Raw genomic sequence first — 26769 nt, forward strand, 5'->3', positions numbered from 1 at the left:
GCTGATGCCGTCAGAGAATTCATGCTGTGTGCATTGCCCTTTAGGCATGGCATTCGTTTCTCCTGAAGCCACTGGTCATGATCATTCCTTTTGTCTGCTGTCCCTCACCACATTCCATGTTTATAGAGTTCAGAAATGGATAATCTGCAGAAATGTAGAAAAGCATTGAATTTATTTCTAAGATATTTTGAGATAATTAAAATGTTAATTAAAGGACCATATAATTTATGAAATCTCACTATGAATTTGCTGTTTTTTTTTAACAATGAATGTGATGTTTTAATTACTAGAAATTACAAACATCTCATTTTTGCTTTTCCCGTTCATTGATTCTTTGGTGGTACTATTTAGCTTCATGACTTCAGCTAATGCAATTCAGTAGCATATTGTTTTTTTTCCAGAATATTGCCAATGACTGTGCAGGACCTTCAGAAAGTGATGCAGTCGACAAATCCGGATAGCCTCCGTTTCAGTGCTGTGGAAAAGGAGGCCCATTGGACGGAGGAAATTGAAGTCATTGCTGCAGCTGTGAAGCTGGTCACAGAGAAAGCAGCCTTTTCAGACTGCATGCTGAGAGTGAGGTGGCTTAATGATTTGAACAAGAAAATACCACATGGTCGGGGTACGTAGACAACATTCACTTTGTTCTTAACTTCCAATCTTTTGAAAACATCTCCTTTTGGTAAATTGGAGAGACCTTTTTATGTTTCCTGATTTGTTCTTCTATTTTATGCTCTTAGTTATTCTGTTTTATGTCCATTTCATTTTAAAATTTCTTTGAAAGATTTTCAGTCAGTATACTTTTTTCTACTAACTTCAGGTCAGGTTGGCACCCAAGGTATTTTTGTACCAGTAATGCTACTGAATTCACTCAATGCATTATTATACCACATTGCTTCATACGCCCTAAAATGCAATGTTCTGTGCAGGCATTTTCAGAAAAGACTCTGAATCCTTTTACATTAAATACTCAACAATTCAGGATAACAGTAATTGTAATACATGCCAAGATAGTTTCAGGTACACAGATCTAGAAAAGAAAATAATAAATTTACAAAGTTCTTTGCCCAGAATACCTTGATCTCTAGTTAAAATTCAGCCTCTATAGCTGCCCTGTTGCTGTACTAGATGAAACAACTTCTAAGATTAATAGCACACAATTTTAAAGAGGTAACCTAGCCCCCATGATTGGTACCAGGGTACTGTCTGAAGATTTGTGTGAGTGTTAGTTCAGTGCTCCTGACCCCAGTTGTGTAATAGCATGTACCCCGCTTCTAAAGGCTGCATGGGTGCCATTGAGGGCTTGGTCTTAATGGAGGACAAAGCATTTCCTCCATCCAAATGAGTGCAAGAGGGCAGTTGAAACTGAATTAGAATTTGAACATAATCCCACATTTTTATTTTGACCTTTAAAATAATGCTTAGCAATCTAGCCTGAAAAAATAGCTGTCGACCAATCCTGTTCCATGTGAGTGAAGAAACTCATTCCTGAGTGACAGGAGAACACCATGAAATTATATTGTCAGGCTGCTGTAGTCAGCTTTAGGTGGTGCCATAGTCGGGACTCTGAGATAAGATAGTGCCTAAGTAATCTAAAGTTAACTTTTCCATTTCTGTTAGCATTGTATAAAAAGGAGTGTCATTTACATACTGGTGGCATTCTATACCTGTTCAGTCCAGGAGCTCTTGCATATTAATAGCTGCACCACAGTGATGGTGACTTTGTTTCCAGTCTTTTTAATCTAGCCAAATTTGAGGATTGGCCCACGCTGTCACATGCTACTACTGCTGAACTAAGATAGCGGTAAAAGCTACTTCTCTACTTTGTGTCATGTAACTTTCTTCTTCTGTTCGTTGACAGTAATGAGTGAAGAGAATGTTTTTTTACTTTTGTCAGTGCCAACCCCAAATGATCATCTACTTTGACTAAAACATGTCCTTGTTTGGGTTTGTGGGAACATAACCTTTAGTTCAATACAGAAATATATTACCTGACTCTGGTGAGTGATGAGTATGTATGTTTCTGGATTGAGATGCCCACCAGTACAGAGGAAAGTAGATTGTTTCCCTAATATTCTATCTTTTACTAAAAGGACTTCATGGTATTTTTTTCTTAGTGTTGCAACAGAATATTGAGAGGTTTACTTAAAAAAAGAATATTATTATTTGGTGGAAAAGAAATATTTTGCAAATTTAAAATCTTGTGATTACTCTTGTACTCATGCTCACCAGACTACAGGATCTTGGGATGAGTTACTTTGTCTGTTATAGCTCAATGTCAATACCTATGTGAACAATATCAGGGAGTAACGATGGTGTTTAAGCACATAAACGTAAATTTGGAGAAGTTATTGGCTCACATAATTTATATAGTGGTTCCTCTACTATACATTTAGGCTAATCTGTCAGCAATTGTTCACTGTACATAACTCACTAACCACATCTTCTACCCATGGCAGATTCTGTGTGCATCCAGCTAAAGGCTGGGGTTGATGCTTTGAACAACTTATTTTCAAGCTCTCTCTCTGATGGAATTCGTGATGTCATCAAACGACTGCAGCCAAACATGGCAGGTAAATCATGCATTTCTCTTCCCAAACTGTGCTCTCCTTTATATTTACTGGTAATTAGTATTTGAAGCCTATAAGAAATAACCATGAAGGCAAATGTTGATGCTTGGTGATGATATCTGCCTATTTTTTAAATAAATAAATGGGTGTAATGTCTTGTCCTTAGTCTGCAGATTTCATCCCACAAGATTCTGCTGTCACATATAACTAGTTCATAGCGGGATGTGTCTTGTGGTGTTGTCTTGTTAAATGACTGTCGCTTGTGAGTCATACATGCTACACATCTTATTATTTCAGATCTTAGCTCAAATATATTTGTTAAATGTGTGACTTGTAGATACACATGCTCTGCATACTTTTACCATCTAGTGTTGGCTGGCGATACTTAAACATTGTTTTTCTTCTACGAAGCTTCTGTTACGAGATGCTAGTCTCTCCTCCCTTTTAGTCCACAATGCACCAGGACAATGATTCCACTTCAGATTTTTTTTTCCACCTTTGGGTTTGAACGTTCCAGGCCTGAGACCAATGATGGCTTCTGCAGGACTTTGGTTCCATTCTTTCAAATTGAAAGAATGAAGCTGAACGTACTCTGAGGGGAAAATTCACAATACCATTTGGAAAAAAAAGAGAGAATTGTGAACTAATTAACTGTGCTTAAAGGAATATATGACAGAATTGAAATTCATTATTTTTGTCAATACCATTTATATATTCAGAAAGTGTGACAATATTTACAGATGGCAGTGGTGGTTTAATTGGTAGCACATCTATTCACTTGGTGCATTCAATGTATACATCCAAGTATTGGTGCCCCTCAAGTTTACGAGGACTGCACCCCACTACCTAAGTTGCCGAAACACTGGAGCCTATTTGGACCCAGTGAAAACGTACAATAAATATATAAACCTCGGCACTCTAGTTCAATTATTATATCAATTCATATAGTTATTTAGCACAAATCAATTCAAAGTACCAGCAGTACATCAATTCAGTTCTTGCTGTATCAATTTAATATGAATATATAACAAAATCTTAAATCACAAATTTCAAATTTAAAACAAAGTAATAGTGTGGTTGGGAATAGACAGCTTGGTGTGACAATCCTCCTTTTAAGCATTGAACCGGCAGCCGACACGTGTTTCCTTTCTTAAAAACTTTTTCAAGGCTTCAGTCATTGTGTTATATGGGCGACACACAGTATTTATGTAGAAATGTCCAAGTCTTTAGTGTGAAAATAGTCTTTTCCCTAAGTGTGTTCTAGTTCTCTGTTAGAACAGAAGACCGCGTCACGTGTTATTGGTATAAAGTCCACTGGTTATTTACTAGTTTTAGTCGTCACAAGGTCTTGGGCTATGATATGCCCCTGTTGTATTTGAAACTGCCTCGCGGCGCTACACGTGAACTAGAACACACTTAGGGAAAAGACGATTTTCACACTAATGACTTGGACATTTCTACATAAATACTGTGTGTCGACCATATAACACAATGACTGAAGCCTTGAAAAAGTTTTTAAGAAACAAAACACGTGTCGGCTGCCGGTTCAATGCTTAAAAGGAGGATTGTCACACCAAGCTGTCTATTCCCAACCACACTGCTACTGTGTTTTAAATTTGAAATTTGTGATTTAAGATTTTGTTATATATTCATATTAAATTGATACAGCAAGAACTGAATTGATGTCCTGCTGGTACTTTGAATTGATTTGTGCTAAATAACTATATGAATTAATATAATAATTGAACTAGAGTGCCGAGGTTTATATATTTATATTCAGAAAGTGTATTAAAAATGTCAGCACCTTTATACTTTTTATTGATTTCAAACCATATTGAGTGAAATGAAAAATTATTAAAAAGACACATTGGTCTACAAAAACTGCTTTATAAGTTCTTGAGTCTTGGTATCAAACATTCATAGTCCCATGCTCTTAGCACTAATTATGAACGGAAAAGCCATATTTCTTAGCAACAAACCAAGGGATGATTTTTCCATCTTTGAAAACTGACCACCGTGCACATCCCGATTATCTCATCATGCGGTAGGGTGACTTATTAGGCTTGTTCATTGTCTTTGCACCAAGATGAGAACTAGACCCCGGTATATTGTTTAGGGAGTTTGAAAGAACCATATAGAGGACCTGTGATCCTGAAATGACATGATTTGAAAATGAAAACACCTTCAGAACTGCAAAATATGGAAGACAAACCAGGATGGAATCAAAGCTTGAGCGCATCGATCTATGAAAGAACACTGCAGTTCTGTGAAAAACTTTGTTTGAAGAAACCGCTAGTGCACACACATTGTGGCCGTTTGGAACTAATAGAAATTACCTTACATTCTCGTCGAATATTATCGAGCTGGCTCATGTATGATCCTGTTTTTTTGTACCCATATCCTCATCCTGTAGGCCCAAAGGCGCTATCTGCGGTTCAGTTTTTCAGGACGCAGTGCTCCCTTTTGGCCTCACCTGGTGTTCACAAAAGTGATGGTGGTGTTTAAAGAACACATTTGAAGCTTCAGAGTTCTAGCCTTACCGTACCTGAATGACTGGCTGCTGAAGGTGGGCTAGCCCCAGCCTGGTATTTGCCGCCTCCAGGTGAAGAACCTCCTTGCATCGTTGGAGCCCACTATTAACATGCTGAAGTCACAATTGACTTCTTCGCAGATGCTCCAATTTCATCGGAGCCATTCTGGATTTGGTACGATTTCAGCTTTTGTCCTGTATCTCAGTGCGGATGGCTCGGAGACTGCTGAAATTATTGGGCTTCTGCATCCTGCTGGCCAAACATACCTTGTGGCACAATAGGACTCTGCAGTCCCAGTTGGCACAGCACGAGGGAAATATGTTGGATTGTAACCAAATTTCGGAGGAAACTACAAACGATCTGCAGTGGTGGATTGCGATTGGGTCAGTGGTAGACTTCCTCATCCATATATGATGGTGGCAGGACTGGACTGGACTGCAAGGAAACTTCTGTGGTGGTGAACCATATGGTGAGTTCTTTAAAAGCTCGGGTGGACAAACTCCCATTCCGAGGTGTAATCAACTGCGAATGACAGTTGCACCCGGAGGTGTTGCAAACATATTCCAGCAATGGGGAGAACCATTGCTCGATCTATATGCAATCTTTGGGAACATGCAATGCCAGTATTTTTATGTATTGGAGGCTTCAAGAAGACTCTCTCTTGGAGACTTATTCCGCATTGAGTGGAGCTAGTGGAGCTTGGAAGTCCTATGTTCGAGGCATGTGTTCTGTAGATACACATGCTTTGCATACTCCTGCCATCTAGTGTTGGGTCCGGATGTTTGCGAGTTATTTTTCTTCGAAGAAGTCTTTCCAGTTATGAGGTAAGGTGACTCCTCCATTCGGTGATAGTGCGCATGGGCTTCGACTCCATTGTTAGATTGTTTTTTTCTGCTATCCGGTTCGGACATGTATTGCTGCGCCACAGTTCGAAAACCATTCTTCGAGTTCCCCTTGGTGCGCAATCCACTCTACCCTCAACTGTATTGTTTCCGTACGCGTTTCCCTGTTGTCCTCATATCGAATCGCTCGACAGAGACTCCATTTTAGGTCAAAAACCTCGTGGGTCGTCTAGCCTTCTGCCGACGGAACAGACTCATTCCAATTCTGTCCTCGGTGCCACGCCAAATATCCTTGCACCGACCTACAACAAGTTTGTAACTTGTGCCTCTCTCGAGCACAAGGAGGAAGATTGCGACGCTTGTAAGTCGTTTCGATCCTCTATGCGATCATTGGGCTCTACAATGAGAGCTGTAGCGACAAAGCATCTAACACACTCTGGATATCTCAGGGGAAGAATCCGACCTAGAAGAGATCAAAGCGTCTGCCGCAGAAAAGGCGGCCCTCTCTGTTCCATAGTCCGATTCCAAGCTCAAAATCAATCTGGAGTCCAAAGAAGTGCCTCCGGGACAGGGTGCAGTGATTACTGAAGACCCCTTGCTCCCTAAATCCTCTTCCAAAACTCATAAGGCTATTGCAGCAACTCTGCCTTCTGGCCAAGGTCGGCACCAAGACAATGTTTCAGACACCACGTCTCTTGGCTCTGCAACAAAAAAAACAGTCAAGCCTTCCTGTTCGGGGCCGAGTCAGCCGAAATTACCTTGGATCCAAAATAATCGGGCTTCAAGGACAGATCTGGTTAGGAGCCGAAACCCTCCGCTTCGAAACGCAAAAGCGCTTCGCAGCCGAAACATTCCACTGCCAAAGACAAGTCAATTTCAATGCTGAAATCTAAGGTCAGTGTTCCTGAGCCTCCAAAACCAATTGTAGACATTTTAAGGCCAAATTGGATCCAAAACAGAAAAAATTTATAATAATCCTGATACTGGACATATCGGAAAGAGACAATTAGTTATGGTTTCCTCACCTTAGAAATACCCCCAGGCGTCAGACTGAATTTGGAAAACAAAATTCTGCAGCAGTACCACTGCGCGTCGATGGGTGGCATCGGTCGACTCCGCGTTCGTCGTTGTGTCATGGTCACTGGAATGACGTTGCGGTATCTACTTAGACGCCGCACTTGCGCGCTGACGTCAATTCTTTCTTTTTCCACGCCAGCCAGCGCAGATCCGGAGAGAGCGGTACCTCGAGTCACTTTTTGACCCTTTTCTTTTTTGCGTCTTTTGTACACATCTTTTCGAGTCGTTTGACTCCTGGTGCACGCAGTGATGTCCTGTTCTCGAACTGGCTTCAAAGCTTGTTACTCCTTTCAAAAACTGATGTCAGTTACGGACCCGCACCTTGTGTGCCTTTGATGTTTGGAGTGAACAACGACCCGAAGTCGTGCTCTGACTGCCTGGCCATGAACCAGAAGTATTTGCGGAAGCAGTCCTGAAAGCTTCTCGAGGCCCAGCAGTCCGCTCCGTGCCGTTCGAGATCCCGGTTGAGAGGGAGGTCGCGGGAGGCTGCGGCACCGGTTGCGGAGTCGTCACCACCACTCTTCGTCCGAGTCTTCGTCTTCGGGTAAGTCGAAGCACAAAAAGAAGGTGAAGAAGCACCGTCGCTCTTTACGTTCTCCCCGTCTGTCGGGCAATGCGGGAAGTGGAAGGTAGTCGTCCGGCTCTGCCCGTTGGGTCTACTCCAACCTTCCCTCCGTCTCTGGGAGACAGAGTAACCCCTGCTCTGTTTCAAAGCTTTTACGAAGCCTTGCATTCCATCTTCGGGCAGCCCGACTCCGCTGGCGCACCCTTAAGCACCGCAGACTCTGCTCTGGGCTCTAGGCCTTCGATGCTGGCGGTTTCGGTTCAGTCGCGCAGGGCCCCCAAGGATCCAGGCTTGGATCTGGATTGGCGCTGGTCGACCTCGTAACTCCTCCTCTGGCACAGAGTCCAGTGACGACACCTCCGTCCCCTCTGACGCTGGTTGTGTCCCCAGCCGACGCCGACCCCAGCCTCCCCCTCCATGTAGACGCGGAGCTGGACCGACGTCGGGACCAGCGCCAACCAGTACTTTTGTACCATTGTTCTCTCCTGGGGTTCCCTATCGCCCTGAGTGGCTACCAGAGTAGGGTGAGGAGGATTGGGAGGGTCTGTGACAGACCAGTTGGAAGAACCGGACTGGAGAGAGGAGTTGGGTTAGGCCAGTGGTTTGGATACGTCCCCAGAACTTGGCATGCTTTCTCCCCCTACCATGGCTACGGAGGAGGGTGCATCTTACGTAGTGGTGTTGCGTAGGGCGGCCTTAAACCTCGATCTTCCGACAGTGGCAGTCAGGTCTAACCTCCTGACCGAGGTGCTTCAGCCGGCAGTGGCCTCTTTGGAGCCCCTGCTGCCGTTCAGTGAGGCCCTCACTGACATCCTTTTGGGCACTTGGCCCAAGCCCAACACAGGGGCTCCTGTGGATAGGATGATTGCCTGACTTCCCCGCCTGGCCCCTGGCGACCCCATTTTCCTCTCCCAACACCCCACCCCTGAGAGCTTGGTAATCCAATCCTCGACTTCCAAGGGCGCATTCCCTAATGCACCACCTGATAAGGAATCCAAGAACCACATTGGGAAGAAGAGGTTTTCTTCCTCCTGCTTAGGACAGCGGTCGGTAAACACAGCATGTCTCTTGGGCCTTTGCTCCCACTCGGTGTGGGACACAGTTGCGCAGGTGCTGCCACAGTGCTCGGAGGAGGCCCGGGTAGTGCTTTCTTGTGTTGTTGCCGAAGGGAGAAACGCAGCGAAGTTTGCCTTCCGCCGACTCACTAGGCAGGACGATTTCCACGTCAGTAGACATTAGACCCAACGCCTGGTTAAGGTCTACTGGCTTCTCGGGTGATGTCTAAGCTACGCTTTTGGAAATGTCTTTTGATGGCCGTCGCTTGAGCGGACAATGCGCTTGAGCGCCTTAAGGACTCCGGCCCGGTCCTTGGGCCTCGCATCCACCCCCTGCCCATCGCAGTCTCTTTCACCCCTTTCGTTGCTACGGAAGGGGTGCCCCACCACATCCCGCCCAGTGCCACAGGCCTGCACAAGCTGTCCAGCCTCTGCTCTGCCGCGGACGTGGGACCCACCGTCGTGGGTCTGGGGCCAGCGGGCGGACCAGTGCACCAGTCCACCTGTGCCCCCTCTGCCTTAGCCTACAAGCCCTCCTAGTCCGACCTTTCAGGGCCACCTTTTTCCAGTGGGCGGCAGGATTCACCATCACCTCCCCCCACTGGCTCAACATCATGTCGGACAGGTGGGTTTTGCAGATAGTCCGAAGGGGCTACTCCCTCTCCTTCGAGACTACCCCTCCATCCATGCCACCTCAGACCCATCAAATGTCGGAAGATCACTGGGCCCTTCGCCAACAGGAAGTTATGGTTCTCTTGGCCAAGGGAGCCATCCAGCAAGTTCCTGCCCCAGAAGTAGGTCGTGGTTGTTATTTCCACTACTTTCTGGTGCCCAAGAAGGACAAGGGCCTGTGTCCTATCTTGGATCTCAGGAACGTCAACCGCTTCCTCCGGAAGTAGAAGTTCAAAATGTTGACACTGGCTCAGGTCCTGTCTGCACTCGCCCCTGGAGACTGGATGGTAGCATTGGACTTACTTTCATATCTTGTCCTGCCGAACCACCGGCGTTACCTGCGGTTCACGGTAGGCCATGAGCACTTTCAGTTTACCGTGCTCCCCTTTGGCCGTACCAGTGCCCCTCGGGTGTTCACGTAAGTGATGGCGGTGGTCGCAGCTTCTCAGTGCAGATCAGGGGTTCCATTCTTCCCCTACCTCGACGACTGGCTGTTGAAAGCGGGCTAGCCCCAGGCTGTCTTCTCCCATATCCAGACTACGGCCGACCTCCTGCATTTGTTGGGGTTCACCATCAATGTGCCGAAGTCACACCTGATTCCCTCTAAAAAGCTCCTTTTCATCGGAGCGATTCTGGACACAGGGCAGCTTCGGGCTTATCCTCCCGAGCAGCGAGTCCGGGATATTCCGGCTATGATTCTGAACTTTCAGTCTCTATCCTGGGTTTCTGACAGAATTACCCTGAGGCTACTGGGCCCAAGGCCTCCTGCATCCTGCTGGTGGACTATGCCAGGTGGCAGATGTGGGCTCTGCAGTGGGACCTGAAGTTCCAGTGGGCAGAGCCTTAGGGGAATCTTTCTGATTGCGTCCAGATCTCGGAGGGCACTGCACACCAATTGCAGTGGTGTATAACGAACCAGGATTGGGTCAATGGCAGATCCCTCTCCCTTCCCCAACCAGAGTTCACAGTGGTGATCGCTTCTGGGGTAGAGCGGCCACTTGGGAGAGGCGGAGATCAGAAGCCTCTGGTCTTCGTCAGAGTCCGGGCTCCACATCAACCTTCTGGAGCTTCGGGCAATTAGTCTTGCACTAAAAGGCATTCCTTCCCTCTGTCCGGGGAAGAGTAGTGCAAGTGTTCACGGACAACACCACCGCCATGTCGTACTGCAGCAAACAGGGCTCGCAGGGTGAGTGAGCTTCAAGCCGTTTTTTCAAAACCTCCTTTCCTGGCTGTTCATTCGGACAAAGTTGTCCTTCGCACTAGGCCATCTTTCCTTCCCAAAGTGGTTACCTCTTTCCACATAGGACAGATCAACACTTTGCCCACCTTCTTCCTGCCCCGCATCCTTCTAAAGAGGAAGATAGGCTCCACCGTCTGGATTCAAAGTGTGTGCTTTCCTTCTATCTGGATCGCACAAAACAATTCCGGGTGGATGACCAGCTCTTTGTTGGTTATGTGGGCACCAAGAAAGGTCAGGCGGTGCAAGAACCATCTCCCCGCGAGTCGTTCTTTGCATCAAAATCTGCTACTCCTTAGCGAAAAAGGAACCTCCAGTAGGGTTGTGCACCCATTCCACCAGTGTGATGGCAGCCACTACTGCTTTGGGACATGGAGTCCCCCTTCTTGACATTTGCCAGGCAGGTAGGTGGGCTTCTCGGCACACGTTTGCCGAACACTACTGCCTGGACAGCCAAGTCCGGAGAGACCGCTTCTTTTGCCGCTCAGTTCTCTCTGGTGTGAACTTGGTTCGCAGACCCACCTCCGGGGTCGGTATTGCTGGGGTATCTATTCTAAGGTGAGGAATCTATAACTAATTGTCTCTTTCAGATGAACAAGTTACTTACCTTTATTAACGATATATCTGTAAGAGACTTAGATTAGTTATAGATTCCACACCGTCCCACCCATACTCCCCGTTCTGCGAACTGACTTCTAGGGTAAAGGACTCCCTTCCAGGGCTCTAGTTTTGTGCACCAGTGGTCAGTGTCTTGCATTGCTCTGCACTTCTGGTGTGGAATGTCATGTAAAGAACTGAAGACAGCGCTCCAGGGCGGCGTTTAAGTAGATACCGCGACGTCATTCTGGTGACTACGACGCCAACGACTAACGCGGAGTCGCCTGACGCCACTTATCGACGCACAGAGGTACTGCTGAAGAAAAAATCTCCAGAGCCAGTCTGAAGCCTGGGGGTAATTCTAAGGTGAGGAATCCATAACTAATCTATGTCTCTTACAGATATATCGTTATCGAAGGTAAGTAACTTGTTCATTTTGGCTAAAACTCCAGCAAAACACAAGCTTCCTGCAGAGGACACTGCGGATAAGATTGCTGCCCCACAACCCTCTCCAGCTCCACCATCTTTTCAACAGTTAATAATTGAAGATCCCTTACACATAACACCTCAGGGATCTCCACATACAGATCCAGATATGGACCATGGTGATGATACTCATTTGGCTGCAGACCCATGGAACGATTACACAATTGATCCTCCAGTAGACAATGAGCCAGACCTTTATCATGCAAAGCCATCACCACCAGATGATAATATGGCTTATCAACAGCTCATTGCTTGAGCAGCAGAGTATCATGGGGTACTCTTACATAAAGAAACATTAGAAGAGGACTTTTTTTTTAAACACTTAAGTCCACACACAGGTCAAGTCAAACACCCACTAGGCTTAAAGGCATGGTAAGGCATGCAGATGATATCTTTAAAGACCCTGTACGGGCACATATTTTAACTGCAAGAGTAGACAAAAAATATAAACGCTCACCATCAGATCCTGTGTTTATCTAGGGACAATTACCTCTTGACTCCCTTGTAGTGTCAATGCTCGCAAAAGAGCTAACTCGCAAACCTCTGGGGATGCACCTCCCCCAGATAAAGAATCCAAACTTATAGATGCCTCTGGAAAATGAGTGGCTGTTCAAGACGCTAACCACTGGTGCATTGCAAACACACTGGTCCTACTAGCTAGGTACGACAAGGCACACTGGGATGAGATGGAGCAACTGCTCCAATATCTCCCAGACAAACACAAATCTAAGACACAGCAGTTAGTTGAAAAGAAAACAACTCATCTCTAACTCCTCAATCAGATGTGCTTTAGATGCAGCTGACACCACAGCTAGGGTCAATACCAGCATTCTCACTAGAAGGCCTGCATGGTTTAGGATCTCGGGATTTGAGCCTGAAGCTCAACAGTCCATTTTGAACACCCCCTTTGATAAGAAACACCTGTTTGGTCCTGTAGTCGACCAATCCTTAGAAAAGATGAAAAAGGACACTGAAGTGGCAAAATCCATGGGCGCTCCAGTCCCCATCCAATAGAGGCTCATTTTGCTGCTCATTTTACAGAGCAGGGTCCAAAACAACATCCCAAGACCCAAATACCTCCTCTTACAAAGGCAACAACCAATCCTTTCCCTCTAGAGGTTTGTATAGAGGAGGATAGGGGTAGGGGTATAGGCGCCCCTCCACGTAACACCCGTTCCCCTAGTAAACAGTGACTTGCTCACACTCCCCCCCCCCCCCCCCCGATCACTTAACACCTGTCGGGGGGGGGGGGGGACCTCAACAGTTGCTCCCCATTTGGCAATCTATAACAACTGACAAATGGGTGCTCGACCTTATCAAACTTTGTTATAGCCTGGAGCTCACCTCCAATCCACCAAACATTCCACCTCGCGTTCACAAACTGTCGTCAGACGGTTTGCAGTTGCTCAAACAAGAGGTGCAATCTCTCTTACAAAAAGGAGCTATAGAACCAGTTCTGTTTCATTACCAAGGTTCAGGGATTTACTCTTCTTTATTTTCTAATTCCCAAAAAAGACGGTCGCTGAAGACTGATTTTGGATCTCAGAGTTAAACCAGTACATACTGTCAGAACATTTCCATATGGTAACACTTCAACAGATTCTTCCTCTCCTATAGCAAGGCCATTTTATTGTGTCCGCACTTGACTTAAGACGCATATTTTCAGATTCCCATTCACCCAGCTCATCGCAAATATATCAGATTTGTGATGGCAGTTAAACCCTTTCAGTTCAAAGTACTTCCATGTGGAGTAACTCCTGCTCGACAGTATATTTACGAAATGCCTAACAGTGGTAGCTGCTCATCTAAGAAAACAAATTCATGTCTTCCCGTACCTAGGCGACTGGCTCATCAAAGCCAGCACACACCAGAAGTGTTTACAAAACACTCAGACCACGCTACACCTACTCCACCAATTGGTTTTTTACAGTCAACATTCAAAAGTATCACCTAAAGTCTTCACAGATAAATCTTATCTAGGAGCCACTCTCCACACTCACAAGGCTCTAGCCTCCTCCAAAGCAGCCAGAATTTCCAATCTGCAAACTCTATTGCTGCAGTTCCATACCAACCAACCTGGCCAGCCAGGACTTTCATGTGGCTACTGGGAAAGATGGCGTGATGCATTGCAATAGTACCTCACGCAGGACTGCAAATGCGTCTATTACAACCATGCTTAGCATGTCAGTGGAATCAGTCACAGGGCCAATTAACAGATCGAGTGTTGGTGGACAACCACACCCTTCGCTCTCTGCAGTGGTAGAAATCACAACATTTATCAAAAGAGCGGCCTTTCCTTTCATTGACCCTGTTCCACAAGTCTTGCAGCAGACGCATCTCTCACGGTTGGGGTGCACATCTCAATCATTACACAATTCAAGGTCTCGGGGATGACAAACACAAAAGTCTCCACATCAACTATGGAGAACTTGTAGCAGTGTTTCTAGCGCTGAAAGCTTTTCAATCTCATCTTGCAAGCAAAGTTGTCCTAGTCCACACAGACAACATGACAGCGATGTACTATGTACAAATACAAGGGGGAACACATACTCCCCAACTGTCACGCCTGTCTCAGACAATTGGAAATGGGCAACCCATCACAAGATTCACCTTCTGGCAGAACACCTCGCGGGAATAAGCAATCAAATTGGCGACCTCCTCAGCAGAAGGAGACAGCAAATACATGAGTGGGATATTTTTTTTATTTATTTATTTATTTATTGTGAGAAAGTGCCATCTTTCTTGCATGGTATGCCCCCCACTTTTTGCTGAATTGCTGATGTACTTTGACTGAGTGTGCCCTGGGCTCCTGCCAATCAGGTACCCAGGGCCTATGTTCCTTCCCTAAAACTGCATGACAACCTAAACCCAATTGGCATCTCTGGCCATAGGTCAGCCCCTAGTAAATTGTACCATAGGTACCCAGGGCACTGTGACCAGAGAAGGCCCCTAAGGGCTGCAGCACTTATTGTGCCACCCTTAGGGGCCCTGTACCCTTACACACACACACAAACACACTGCCTTTGCAGGTTGAGTGTCTGGGTGCAGAACCACACAGAGTAGTCAGGGCACACAACCCTGTCTGCCATGCCCACAACACACACTGCCCTGGCATACGTCAGTCACCCCTCTAGCTGGGTGCCCTATGCCAGTGGTGTGGGCACAGGTGCAGGAGCCATGTGCCCCTACAGTACCCAGGTCCATTCCTGGGCATTGTAAGTGCAGTGCAGCCATTTAAGAATATATGGTGCTGGGAGATCGTCAACACGAACTCCACAGCACCATGATGGCTGCACTGAAGACTGAGAAATATGATATCAAACTTCAACGTTAAACCCGCACTGATGCCAGTGTGATATTTAATGTACAATGCACGACCGAGGGCATCTTAGAGATGTCCCCTGAACCTAACCTACAATCCACGTCTTGTCTGAGGGGCTGCCTAGGCTGCCACACAGCAGACATGTTGCTGGACCCCTGGGTAGAGAGCCATCCGCTCTCCTGGGCCTGCAACAATGCACATCCTGGGTGAGGTGCTAGGTCTCCTCCCCCAGGAATGGGCAGGGGAAGCTTCACAGGCATTACACCTTTGTGAGCTTATTCAGGCCACTTGCTGTACTCAGCAACTGGCCCAGACCGGTTCTGACCCCCCTCCCCTCTGGCGGGAATACTGGCCGGAAACCCCAAGGAAGGAAAGGGGGTGTACCAGCCTCTGCCAACCCCACCCCTCAGGTGGGGGAGGCGAGGTGAAGCACATCACCGGGCTCTCACCATCTTGAAGAAGGGACACCCTGCCCAATCAGGACTAGGCTACTGCCCCCCTCCAACAGGAGAGTGGCAGGATAGGGGGTGTACCCACCCCAGGGCAGGGACCCATTGGTCTCTGCCTTTTACCTACCTGTAACACCCCTAAATCTAGTATTTAGGGGCACCCTGAACCTTCCTTCCTTAGATCCAGATTCCAAAACAGTAAAGATCAAGAAGCAAGAAGACCCGCCGTGCAGCTGCTAACAAGAGGAAGACACCAACTGCTTTGGCCCCAGCCCTACCGGCCTGTCGACACTCGAACCTGCTCCTGCTAAACCCCGGCATCTGGCCAGCAACCTCACAAACCCCGGATGACCTGGCTACCTTGTGACTCTGAGCAACTGGGAACCCCACGAGCAGTGGTACTGCTCAAAACAAGTAACTGACCCCTGGCATCAGCCAGGAACCGTGAACCCTGAACACTCTGCACCCGCCAAGCCTGGCCTGTGCCGGAGTGGACCAAGACCACGAGGACGTCCACCCGGCGACTGTGACCCCGAATCCAGCACCCAAGGACCCACCTCGACGCTCCTAGCGACGCCTGCAGCCTCAGAACCAGGGACCCCTCCAACCGCGACCAGCAGAGGTTAAGACTTCCCGACGCCAAAAGGCACTCCTGCACCGGGTGCCCTGCGGCCCCCTGTGTCCAACTCTTGGGTGCCTACCTATCCTCCAACTACCCAACTTACCTCTCGAAGTGGTGGTCGCACCTGATGATTCTCCGTCCCCGAGCTTGCAGCCTTTGTTTGTTCTTGAGCTTCTCCATTGCAGTCCATTGAGCGTCCGACTGCTCAAAAGCACCCTGCACCCAGCCGCCCGAGTGGCCCTGGCAGTGTAACTTCTACTCTAACCTACTTCCCCATTTGCCCTGAGCAAGTGACCAGGAGCCCAGCTCCCACAGCTGCGTGGCCTGCTAGCCAGCAGCCACCAACCACAGGCCCCCTTCCTCCCATAGGATAACATTGGGCCTACCTCACTCTGCACCCGGCTGCCCCTGTGCCGCTGAGGATGTAACAACTGTACTTACCTGACCCTTGTAGAACCCGGAGTGTATGCCTAGAACCTTAACTCTGCCAGTGGAGTACTTACCCAAAAGCCAATAACTCAATTTTCGTCCATAGGGTAAAATTGACTGGTTTCACTTGAAAATTCTTCTAAGTGTGGAGTTTCTAAACTTTAAAATATTCGCCTAAAATCAACCGAGTAAAGAAAATACTCACCTGCTATCAGGAGAGATCCCAGTGCTGGATCTTGGTGCTCAGCCCTGACCCTGAAAAGTAAATACAGCCATACTTACTCCTAACTCAATTTTCTTCCATAGGAAACCATTGAATATTTTTCTGTGAAATTTCTTTTAAGTGTCGATTTTTGCAAACTACAAATATTCTATAAAAATAGCATCATCTGTGAAATAATAATTACTTACCTGTTTTAGTTCGAAGTCGCAGTGCTGAACCAAGGAGCCCAGCACTTGATTACAAAAGTAACGAGAATATACTTTACCAGTAACTTGAATTTCCTTCCATAGGAAACCATTGACTGTTTTTCTGTGAAATTTCTTCTGTCGATTTTGCAAACTTGTAAACTTACAAATATTGGTTAAAAATTGCCTGTATAACCTAAACGCATTCTCTCAACTGCTTACAGGTGGTACACTAGTGCTGGATCGAGGATCCAACACTGAAATAGAAAAGTAACAATAACCCCACTTACCTGCTAAGTGAATTTCCTCCCATTGGATAACATTGGTGATTTTATTAAAAAAAGTTTCCAAGTGTCAACTTTTAAAATACAAAAATATTGCTTAAAAATCACAACAGTAACTAAATCATATTTACTCACCTGTTTCGAGGAACTATCCCAGGACTGAATCTAGGATCCAGTCCTGGAGTTAGAAAAGTAATCCTTAAAGTAACTAATTGCATTTAACTTGAAATTCCCACTGAGCTCTATGTATTATTGTGTTTGAAATTGTGTTGGCTATTGAAACCACTGTAACTATTACATTCAAAAGTCTATTGCCTATTGAAAAGTATTTATCTAAAGCATCCCAATCTGAGAAAGTATATTTTGATACCTATTGCTGGTTCTAAAATAAAACAACCTATTTTTATACAAAATCTATTGGCCTAGAGTTCAGTTATTGAGTGTGTGAGACCATTTGCTGACTGTGTGTGTGCAACACATGCTTTACACTGTCACCTGATACTGCCTTACTCGACCAAGCTACCTCTTTAGAGAGTAAGGTTATATCTAACTTTAGCCTCTGCCAAACCTCTGGGGACTGTGGACTCTGTACACACTTTACCTATTTGAGAACAGTATATATAGAGCCACTTTACTACATTTATTTATTCTGTGTTTTCTATAGCACAAACCAGAAACTGAGTTGGGTGTCAGAGCACTTTACATTTAAACCATTTCGATATCCGCAGATATCCAATTCTTGCACATCCATAACATCTCTGTGTTCGGCTAATATTGGCAAATATTTGTCCATACACAAAAATATAGTGAGGAATAATAGAAATCATTAGATTACATTCAAGATTGACTTGTCGTACTTCAATTATAGTAGTAGAGGCTCGCTAATCTGAAACAAACACGTTAGTTAGATTCCGCACCGTAGAATTTCCCCAGGCGTCATGCTGGATCCGGAAAGATTTTTCGTCAGTAATACCATAGCGTGTCGCTAGGCGTCGTCTGCGTCGTGATCGCTGGAGTACTTAGACGCCGCCTGTGAGAAGTTGGCCTGATATAGGATGTCACTAGTTCTAGTGTACACCTTGTATCAGTCCAAACAACCCTTATGGTGATTGGTTGTAAAGTCAACCTTATAGTTTCAATTCAGGATAATCCAAGGTCCTAGGGACTCAGCTCCCACTCTTATACTAATCTGGGGGGCTGGGTTATCTGCTAGGTCCCTCCTATGGGTGGGACCAGGGAGGGGGGTGGTTACACCCCCTTCCCTTTGTCCAGTTTCGCGCCAGGACTGGGGCTGGAATGCCCCAGCACCGGTTTGAACCGGACTATGCATGGGACACCTTGTGTGCCCCAGGCAGTGTCTTGTTTCTTTCATCCCTCCCTGCCCCAATACACTAATCCCTGTCTAGAGTGGTGCTAGCACCTCCCAAGGCAGGAAACCTATTGTCCAAGCCTCCCTCACTGGAAGGACTCCCAGCAGCAGGAGGTCAGACTTGTGTCTGTGGCAGCAGCCATTTTGTGATGCTGGGGCTTTAACCGGGTAGTATGTCTTCAACATGTCTTCTCCCTCTAGAAGGGGGGAATGCTATCCTCATCGCCAGAAACGGGGTGGGGGTAGTATTCCAAAGTGTTAGACACCTTACATGACATGTTTAGATAAAGCCAAACCATAGTTACCATAACCGCGAGGATTATAAGGCACTTTAAGAGTATATGGTAGGCGATATCATAGAACAGCTATAAGGACATGGTTCCGAAAGCTGCAGACAGGCTCAGCTCATGCTAAAGCACCATCTCACATGTTACCAAGCACTCTGCCTTCAGGATTGTTAAGGCCTGCCATAGGAGTGACTGATAGGTTAACCATGTGTCTATATATAAGGTAGGTATAGGAATACTATACCTAAGCAAGGGGTGATTACACGACCTTGCCCCAGCTGAGTGATCAGCCAGTTGTGTCATGATGGGAGGCCGGCCATGGGTGGCATAATACATGCTGCAGCCCCTGGTAGGCCTAGGGTACACCCATGCCCTGGGTACCTAAGGTACACTGTACAGGGCCCTATAAGGTGATCCTTACCAATTGGGTTATGTACCTAAAGTACAAAGTGTGAATTTAGAGAGAGAACAGCTGGGCTGTGGGTCTGATTAGCAGGCCCACAGCCACATCCAAGTCGAAAAACGTGGGGGTGACCATAGGAAGCAGACCCTACTCTCCTACACCACCCCCCCCCCCCCCCCCCCCCAACTTAGGGACATTAAACTAACCTTGACCAGTTGAGTCTTCATGTTCTAAGTGGAATTATCTGGAGAGTCCATCTGCATTGGCATGGTCAGTCCCAGGTCTATGTTCCACTGTGAAGTCCATCCCCTGTAGGGAAATGGACCACCTAAGGAGTTTGGGATTTTCACCCTTCATCTGATTTAGCCACAAGAGGGGCTTATGGTCTGTCTGAATCTTGAAGTGAGTGCCAAACAGGTATGGCCTCAGCTTCTTCAGGGCCCAAACCACAGCAAAGGCCTCCCTCTCAATAGCTGACCAACGTTTCTCTCTAGGGGTCAGCCTTCTACTAATAAAAGCAATGGGCTGGTGTTGACCATCTATATTCAGTTGTGAAAGAACAGCTCCCACACCCAACTCAGAAGCATCTGTTTGGACAATGAATTCTTTGGAGTAATCTGGACTTTTCAGAATAGGTGCAGTGCACATGGCCTGCTTCAGGTCATCAAATGCCTTCTGACAGCTTACTGTCCACTGAACTTTCTTTGACATTTTTTTTGGAGGTCAAGTCATTAAGTGGTGTCACAATAGACCCATAGTTCTGAACAAACTTTCTGTACTACCCAGACAGGCCCAAGAAAGCTCTGACCTGTGTCTGGGTAATTGGAGGAGTCCAGTCCTTTATGGTCTGGATCTTGCTCTCCAGTGGTTGAACCTGACCCCCACCTACTAGGTGGCCCAGGTTCACAACCTTGCTCTGCCCTATCTGGTACTTGGTGGCCTTGATAGTGAGGCCTGCCTTTTGCAGGGCCTCTAAAACATTCCTTAGGTGGACCAGGTGATCCTCCCAGGTGGAGCTAAAGACAGCAATATCATCAAGATAAGCTGCACAGTAGTCATCCAGGCCTGTAAGGACTTGATTCACCAACCTTTGGAAAGTGGCAGGTGCATTCTTCAAGCCAAAGGGCATTACCACAAATTGATTATGGCCTCCTGGGGTTGAGAAAGCAGTTTTGGTCTTTGCACTCTGAGCTAGTCTGATTTGCCAGTAGCCTGCTGTCAGGTCAAATGTACTCAAAAACTTGGCAGCAGCCAATCTGTCAATGAGCTCATCTGCCCTAGGTATTGTGTGGGCATCTGTCCTAGTGACAGCATTGAGAACTCTGTAATACACACAAACCCTCATCTCTCTCTTACCATCTTGGGTGTATGAGGTTTTGGCACAAGAACTACCGGACTAGCCCAAGGGTTCTCTGAAGGTTCAATGGCTCCCAGCGCCAACATCTTTTGTACTTCAATCTTTATGCAGTCCCTGACATGGTCAGGTTGCCTGTGGATTTTACTCTTCACAGGCAGACTGTTACCAGTGTCCACCTCATGGGTGCACCAGTTTGTCTGACTTGGGGTCAGAGAGAATATATGTCTATATGCCTGTAGAACTTGTCTGCAGTCCTGTTGCTGATGGTTAGTGAGGCTGTCAGAAAAGACCGCACCATCAACTGAACCATCATCAGGGTTCCGAGTCAACAGGTCTGGGAGAGGGTCACTCTCTTCCTCCTGCCCCTCATCTGTAGCCATGAGTAAGCCTATGTCTGCCCTGTCAACATATGCCTTCAATCTGTTGACATGAAGCACCCTGTGGGGGCTTCTGGGAGTCCCAAGATCCACCAAGTAGGTGACTTCTCCCTTTTGTGCAACAATAGTGTGGGGTCCAGACCATTTGTCCTGGAGTGCTGCTGGGGCCACTGGCTCCAACACCCACACTTTCTGTCATGGCTGGTACACAGTCAGCACAGCCTTTTTGTTATGCCAAGCTTTTTGGAGTTCTTGGCTTGCCTCAAGGTTTTTAGAAGCCTTCTTCATGTACTCTGCCATCCTGGAGCGGAGGACAAGCACTTAATCCACTATATCAAGCTTGGGTTGTCTGAGAGGCCTCTCCCATCCTTCCCTTACTAGCCAACCCCCTTTTGTGGGACCTCTCTGTAAGCAAACAGAAGGCAGGGTAAAAGGATGTCCCATCTTCGCCTAAGCTTGTCTGGTAAACCTTTTATCCTCCCTTTTATGGTCTTGTTGAACCTTCCCAAAAGCCCATTGCATTGTGGGTGATAGGGGGTAGTGAATTTGTAGTACACACCACACTCCTTCCACGTTGCAGTTAAATATCCTGACATGAAGTTGGCACCTCTGTCAGAGACAACCTCCTTTGGAAAACCCACTCTGGAGAATACTCCAAGTAGGGCCCTTGCCACAACAGGAGCTGTTGTTGTCCTCAGGGGTATAGCTTCTGGGTACCTGGTGGCATGGTCCACTATCACCAGTATGAATCTGTGCCCAGATGCTGTTTGTGGGTCCATTGGTCCTACAATGTCTATCCCCACTCTCTCAAAGGGAACCCCCACCACTGGTAGTGGTATCAGAGGGGCCTTTGTGGTGCCACCTGATTTTCCACTGGCTTGGCAGGGGCGACAAAACTCCTTGGTATCTTCTGACATGTGAGGCCAGTGAAAGTTTGGGACAAGTCTGTCCCAAGTCTTATTCTGGCCTAAGTGTCCTGCAAGGGGAATATCATGGGCCAAGGTAAGAAGGAAGCCTCTGAAACTCAATGGTATGACCAGCCTCCTGGACGCACCAGGCTTGGGGTCTCTAGCCTCTGAGTACAGCAGCCCTTCATCCCAATACACTTTATGGGTACCTTGAGCATTCCCTGCAGCCTCAGCAGCAGCCTGCTGTCTGAGGGGTTCAAGAGAAGGACAGTCTAATTGTGCCTGCCTCAGATCTGCCCTTGAAGGTCCCCCTGTCCCAAGAAACTAAACCTGGTCAGGTCCCAGTTCTTCCCGGACAGAATCATCCTCCTGTGAGGGCTGATTCTCTTCCTGAGGCAGGGGGGAAGGCACAGCCTTAACCCTACTGCTCTTTCTCTTGGGTTGTGTCTGGTCCATTGTCCCAGGATCCAGCACTTGTTCAGTGTTGCATTTTTTTGCCTGTGACCTGGTCACAGCAAGGACATGTGCATCTATTCCCAGCATTTCTGCATGGGTCCTATACTCCACTTCAGCCCAAACTGAAGTTTCAAGGTCCTTTCCCAACAGACACTCTACAGGAAGGTCTGAACTTACCACAACTTTCTTGAGGCCAATTACCCCTCCCCAGGCGAAGTTAACAATTGCCACACTATGGGAGGTAGTGGCATTGCTAGCGTTGGTCACTAGGTAATTTTCAACTAGCATGATCTGTCCTGGGTCCACAAAGGCAGGAGCCACCATTGTGACACTAGCACCTGTGTCCCTGCAGGCCTGAGCCATTCTTATGGTTGATTAAAGGAGTCTGTCTGTACTTGCCCAGGTTACTGGGGCTCACAGTAGAGAACAAAGCTATGTCCCCATCACAGATCAGAACAGCCTGAGTTGACTAGGCCAGAATCCACTTCAGTTCCCAGGGTTAACCCTTTTACACCCTTTTGCTGGGAACCACCACTTACAGCTGGACTAAGGGGTACAGTTGCCTTAGGGGCAATGGTGGCTGGGGGCTTGTCCTTTTTGGTGCATTCACTATACCAATGGGAATTGGACTTATAATAGTTACACCAAGGTTTCTTTTAGCCATCTTTCTTTTTATCCTTTTTGGGACCACCCTCCCCCTGAGCCTTTTGGGGGCCTGGTGAAGACTTCTGGTCTTTTGCTTTGTGCTCATTACCCTTCTGGTCTGCCTATTTTCTGATCACCGCCCTGGTTCTGGTTTTTCTGCTCAGCTCTAGTCCTGGCCCACCTATCTGCCTTCTTTCCCAATTCTTGGAGAGAAGTTAGGTCAGAGTCAATCAAGTGTTGATGCAGCAGCTGGTTTTGACAGTTGTTAAGGATTTGTTCTCTCATGATCAAATTATACAATCCTGTATACTCCTTAACCTTACTACCCAATAACCAGCCTTCCAAAGCCTTATTGGCACAATCTACAAAGTCAGTCCAGTCCTGAGTCTGTGTCTTCTGGGTATCCCTGAACAACAACCTGAATTGTTCAGTGGTTAGGCCAAACCCATCAATCAGAGCACTCTTCAGGACAGTGTAATTATCTGCATCCTCATCACTAACTGTGAGGAGCTTGTCTCTACCTTTCTCAGAGAAGGAGAGCCACACAATAGCTGCCCACTGACTTTGGGGTACCTGCTGTACTCTGCAAGCCCTCTCCAAAGCAGTTATCCATTTGTGGATGTCATCCCCACACTTGTAGGGAGGTACAATCTTGCTCAGGTTTCTATTATCATAGGACCTGTCTCTATCCTCAGGGATATTGCTGCCACCAGTGCTCTCTGGCCAGAGCAAGCTTCTCCTTGGCAAGGGCAAGTTCTTCCCTTTCAATCCTCAGATTGGCTTCCCTCATTCTGGCCTGATGCTCTCTTCTCAGTGAAGAAGTCATTCGCCTGTGGGAAGAGGCATTGGAGCTATTAGAGACATGGGAGTGGATAGATTCCCTTGAAGGGGATCTGTCTCTCCTGCTTCTCTGGTTAAGCCCACTTGAGGGTCTGAATGGGGGAACCCCAGTCAGACTCCCATGTAGGCTTAAGTTAGCCTGGCTAAGTCTCCCAACTTGGACCTGGCTGTCTACCTCATCTTCTGAAGTCCCATCTGACTCATCTGTAGTGGGTAGACCCTCACCTGTACCTAGGGTACAAGCCTGGGAGGTCCTACGAGTATCGTACTCCTCTAGGATCTCCACTAGCTGAATGAGGGTAGGGTTTGAACCCTGTTTTATCTTTCTGGAGGTACACAATTGTCTCATCTCCTGAAAAGTTAGGGTATCATATCTAGAGGGGATCTTTCTAGGATCTACCCCTCCTGAGAGAGAATCAACTTGATCTCCTCTCAGAGACATGATCTAGTGAGGGTGTGGTGTGTGCACCTACCTACACTAGTTGGTTCTACTAAACCTCTCTAGTAGTTGTAGTCAGGGTGTTCTAGGCCCTTCAACCTACAACCACTAAGTCCAGTAGGACTTAAGTATTTATAATCTATGTTATATGTACCTAAACAATATCTGTGTGATCTTTCAATTTAGTATCTCAAGATCACAATGGTATTACAACAGCAAGCTCAGATCCCAACCGCTGCTCACCAATGTGAGAAGTTGGCCTGATATATGATGTCACTAATTCTAGTGTACACCTTGTATCAGTCCAAACAACCCTTATGGTGATTGGTTGTAAAGTCAACCTTATAGACCAGCTATCCTAGTGGTAGCATGGACAAGAGCAGTCTTAGGCTAAACTCTGAATGGCATGTGAAGCCAGCTGTTATACCATATGCAATCCCTTGAATACCAAATGAAAGGACACCACAACAGATGTATATACAAATAGAATGTATTTATTCTAGTCAAACCCTCAGCACTCTTTATGAGATTCGAGGTAAGTACAACACAGTCTTATTTAAGCATACATTAAGACACACAGGTAAGTAATACAGTTAGGCCCCCATGGGCCACGCAAACCATATACTAAGTAAGTGGTATAAGAACCACTGTCACGAACACAGGAGAGGCCTAGGCCTAGGGAATCGCTGGGGCTACACTATACTACCAAAGGTTAGGAAGTGGGAGGCCCACGGGATTCAGGTGCAGAGTGGAAACACTCACGCGTAATGCGTAAAAGTCGATAGAAATAGTAGTTATTAGAATTTTAACTTTTAGGACACTTCTGGAATAGCTAGAGAGTCGAGACTCGGAAACTAGAACCTAGGATAGTCAATACCATTGTGAGCACCGGAGTACTCAAGTTACCTAGCCCACGGGCTGCGGGTGCATAGGTGTGAACTTGCGTCGGGTTTCGTCGTTGACTTCTATGGATGCCTGAAGGAAAGTTGCTGACAGGCAGTCAGTGAAGAGTGTCCGGTGGATCCCAAGGATGGGATCAAGAAGGAAGGATTCCTGCAAGCAGAAGGGACAGAGTATAGGTCACCAGCCAGGAGCCGGGAAGGAACCAGGAAGGAACCAGGCGATGTTGTGCAGATGCAGATGAAGAGGTGAAGCTTGTCGCAGCAGCCACGGGTACCAGGAGGCGTCGAGGACGACCAGGACCAGGAGGTGAGCTGTCCCACGAAGGCTCTTGCTGTCGGCGGCGTCGATGTCGAGTCAGGACCCAACAAGCCTTGGCAAGCGGAACCCACGCAGAATGGAGGACTTGCTTCTGGTGCAGACCAGGAAGGTCTGGGGTGCTTCTCTTTCACAGAGGAGCGGGTGCCAGTCTGGAGGAGCCGGACCAGCAAGATGAAAACAAAGGTTCGTTGTCGCAGAGGCTACTAGCCAACGGGCCAGCAACCGGACAACACGTCGAGCAACTCGGGTGCAGAAGGGCCCCACGCAGAACACGTGAAGTGTGGGGAGCTGATCTTCTTTGCAGATGGTGCTCGGGATGGGGCTTCTCAATTCCCCAAGCACAGCCTCGAGGAAGCCTCAGAAGTCGCGCTAGTCAGTTACTAGCCACTTTTCCCAAGTCGCCGGTCCCACGTCCCTCGTCACCTCCACGGGTCTCAGCTTTGCTGCAGATGTGGATCTGGGTCAGAGGTGTCTGGAAGTCTCGGCGCTGGTCAGTCTCTGCAGTCGTCCCTCGTAGGATCAGTCACAAAGCAAGCAGCGGTCGCTGGATGGTGCCTGGTTGCCCTGGGTGGTCACTCCTTGGCCACAAGGGAGATTTCTTCAGTCTTCTTCCTGAGGTCGAATGTCGAAGGTCCAGAGTTTCTGTTCAAGTTGCAGATTCAGGTTAATCTAATTTAGCAGGGCTCAGCTACCTACTGATATACTGGGCTAGTGGGCTGGGCTACCTGCAAGGTCCCTCCTATGGGTGGGACCAGATAGGAGAGTGGCTACACCCCCTTTCCTTTGTCCCGTTTCGCGCCAGAGCTGGGGCTGGAGTGGCCCAGCGCCGGTTTGAACTGGACTATGCATGGGACACCTTGTGTGCCCCAGGCAGTGTCTAGTTTCTTTCATCCCTCCCTGCCCCAATACACCAAGTCCTGTCTGGGGTGGTGCTCGCACCTTCCAAGGCAGGAAACCTATTGTCCAAGCCTCCCTCGCTGGAAGGACTCCCAGCAGCAGGAGGTCAGACTTGTGTCTGTGGCAGCAGCATCCATTTTGTGATGCTGGGGCTCTGGTTAACTTTAAGCGGGTAAGTAGGTTTCAACATGTCTTCTCCCTCTAGAAGGGAGGAATAATATCCTCAGTGCCAGAAATGGTATAGGGGTATTTTTCCAAAGTGTTAGACACCTTACACAACATGTTTTGATAAAGCCAAACCATAGTTACCATAACCTGGCTTCCCTTCTTGTTCCTGTCACGTGTCCCCTGCTGGGGCGGCTCTCTCGCAGGTCCTCCTTCCTTCTGGGTATGGCTCTGGTATCTATTCTATGTTAAGGAGTCT

General features: G+C 47.3%; 1 protein-coding gene across 1 annotated transcript in view; it reads left to right on the top strand.

Moving 5' to 3' along the window:
• MDN1 (midasin AAA ATPase 1) overlaps positions 1–26769 on the top strand; it is a 2002810-nt gene that overhangs the window by 1015970 nt on the left and 960071 nt on the right. The window contains exons 49-50 of the mRNA XM_085611158.1: positions 402–622; positions 2460–2573. Coding sequence (XP_085467284.1) covers positions 402–622; positions 2460–2573 — 335 coding nt within the window. The remainder of the gene's footprint in view (positions 1–401; positions 623–2459; positions 2574–26769) is intronic.

Source organism: Triturus cristatus, chromosome 6 (assembly GCF_964204655.1).
Source record: "Triturus cristatus chromosome 6, aTriCri1.1, whole genome shotgun sequence".
Taxonomy (NCBI): Eukaryota; Metazoa; Chordata; class Amphibia; order Caudata; family Salamandridae; genus Triturus; species Triturus cristatus.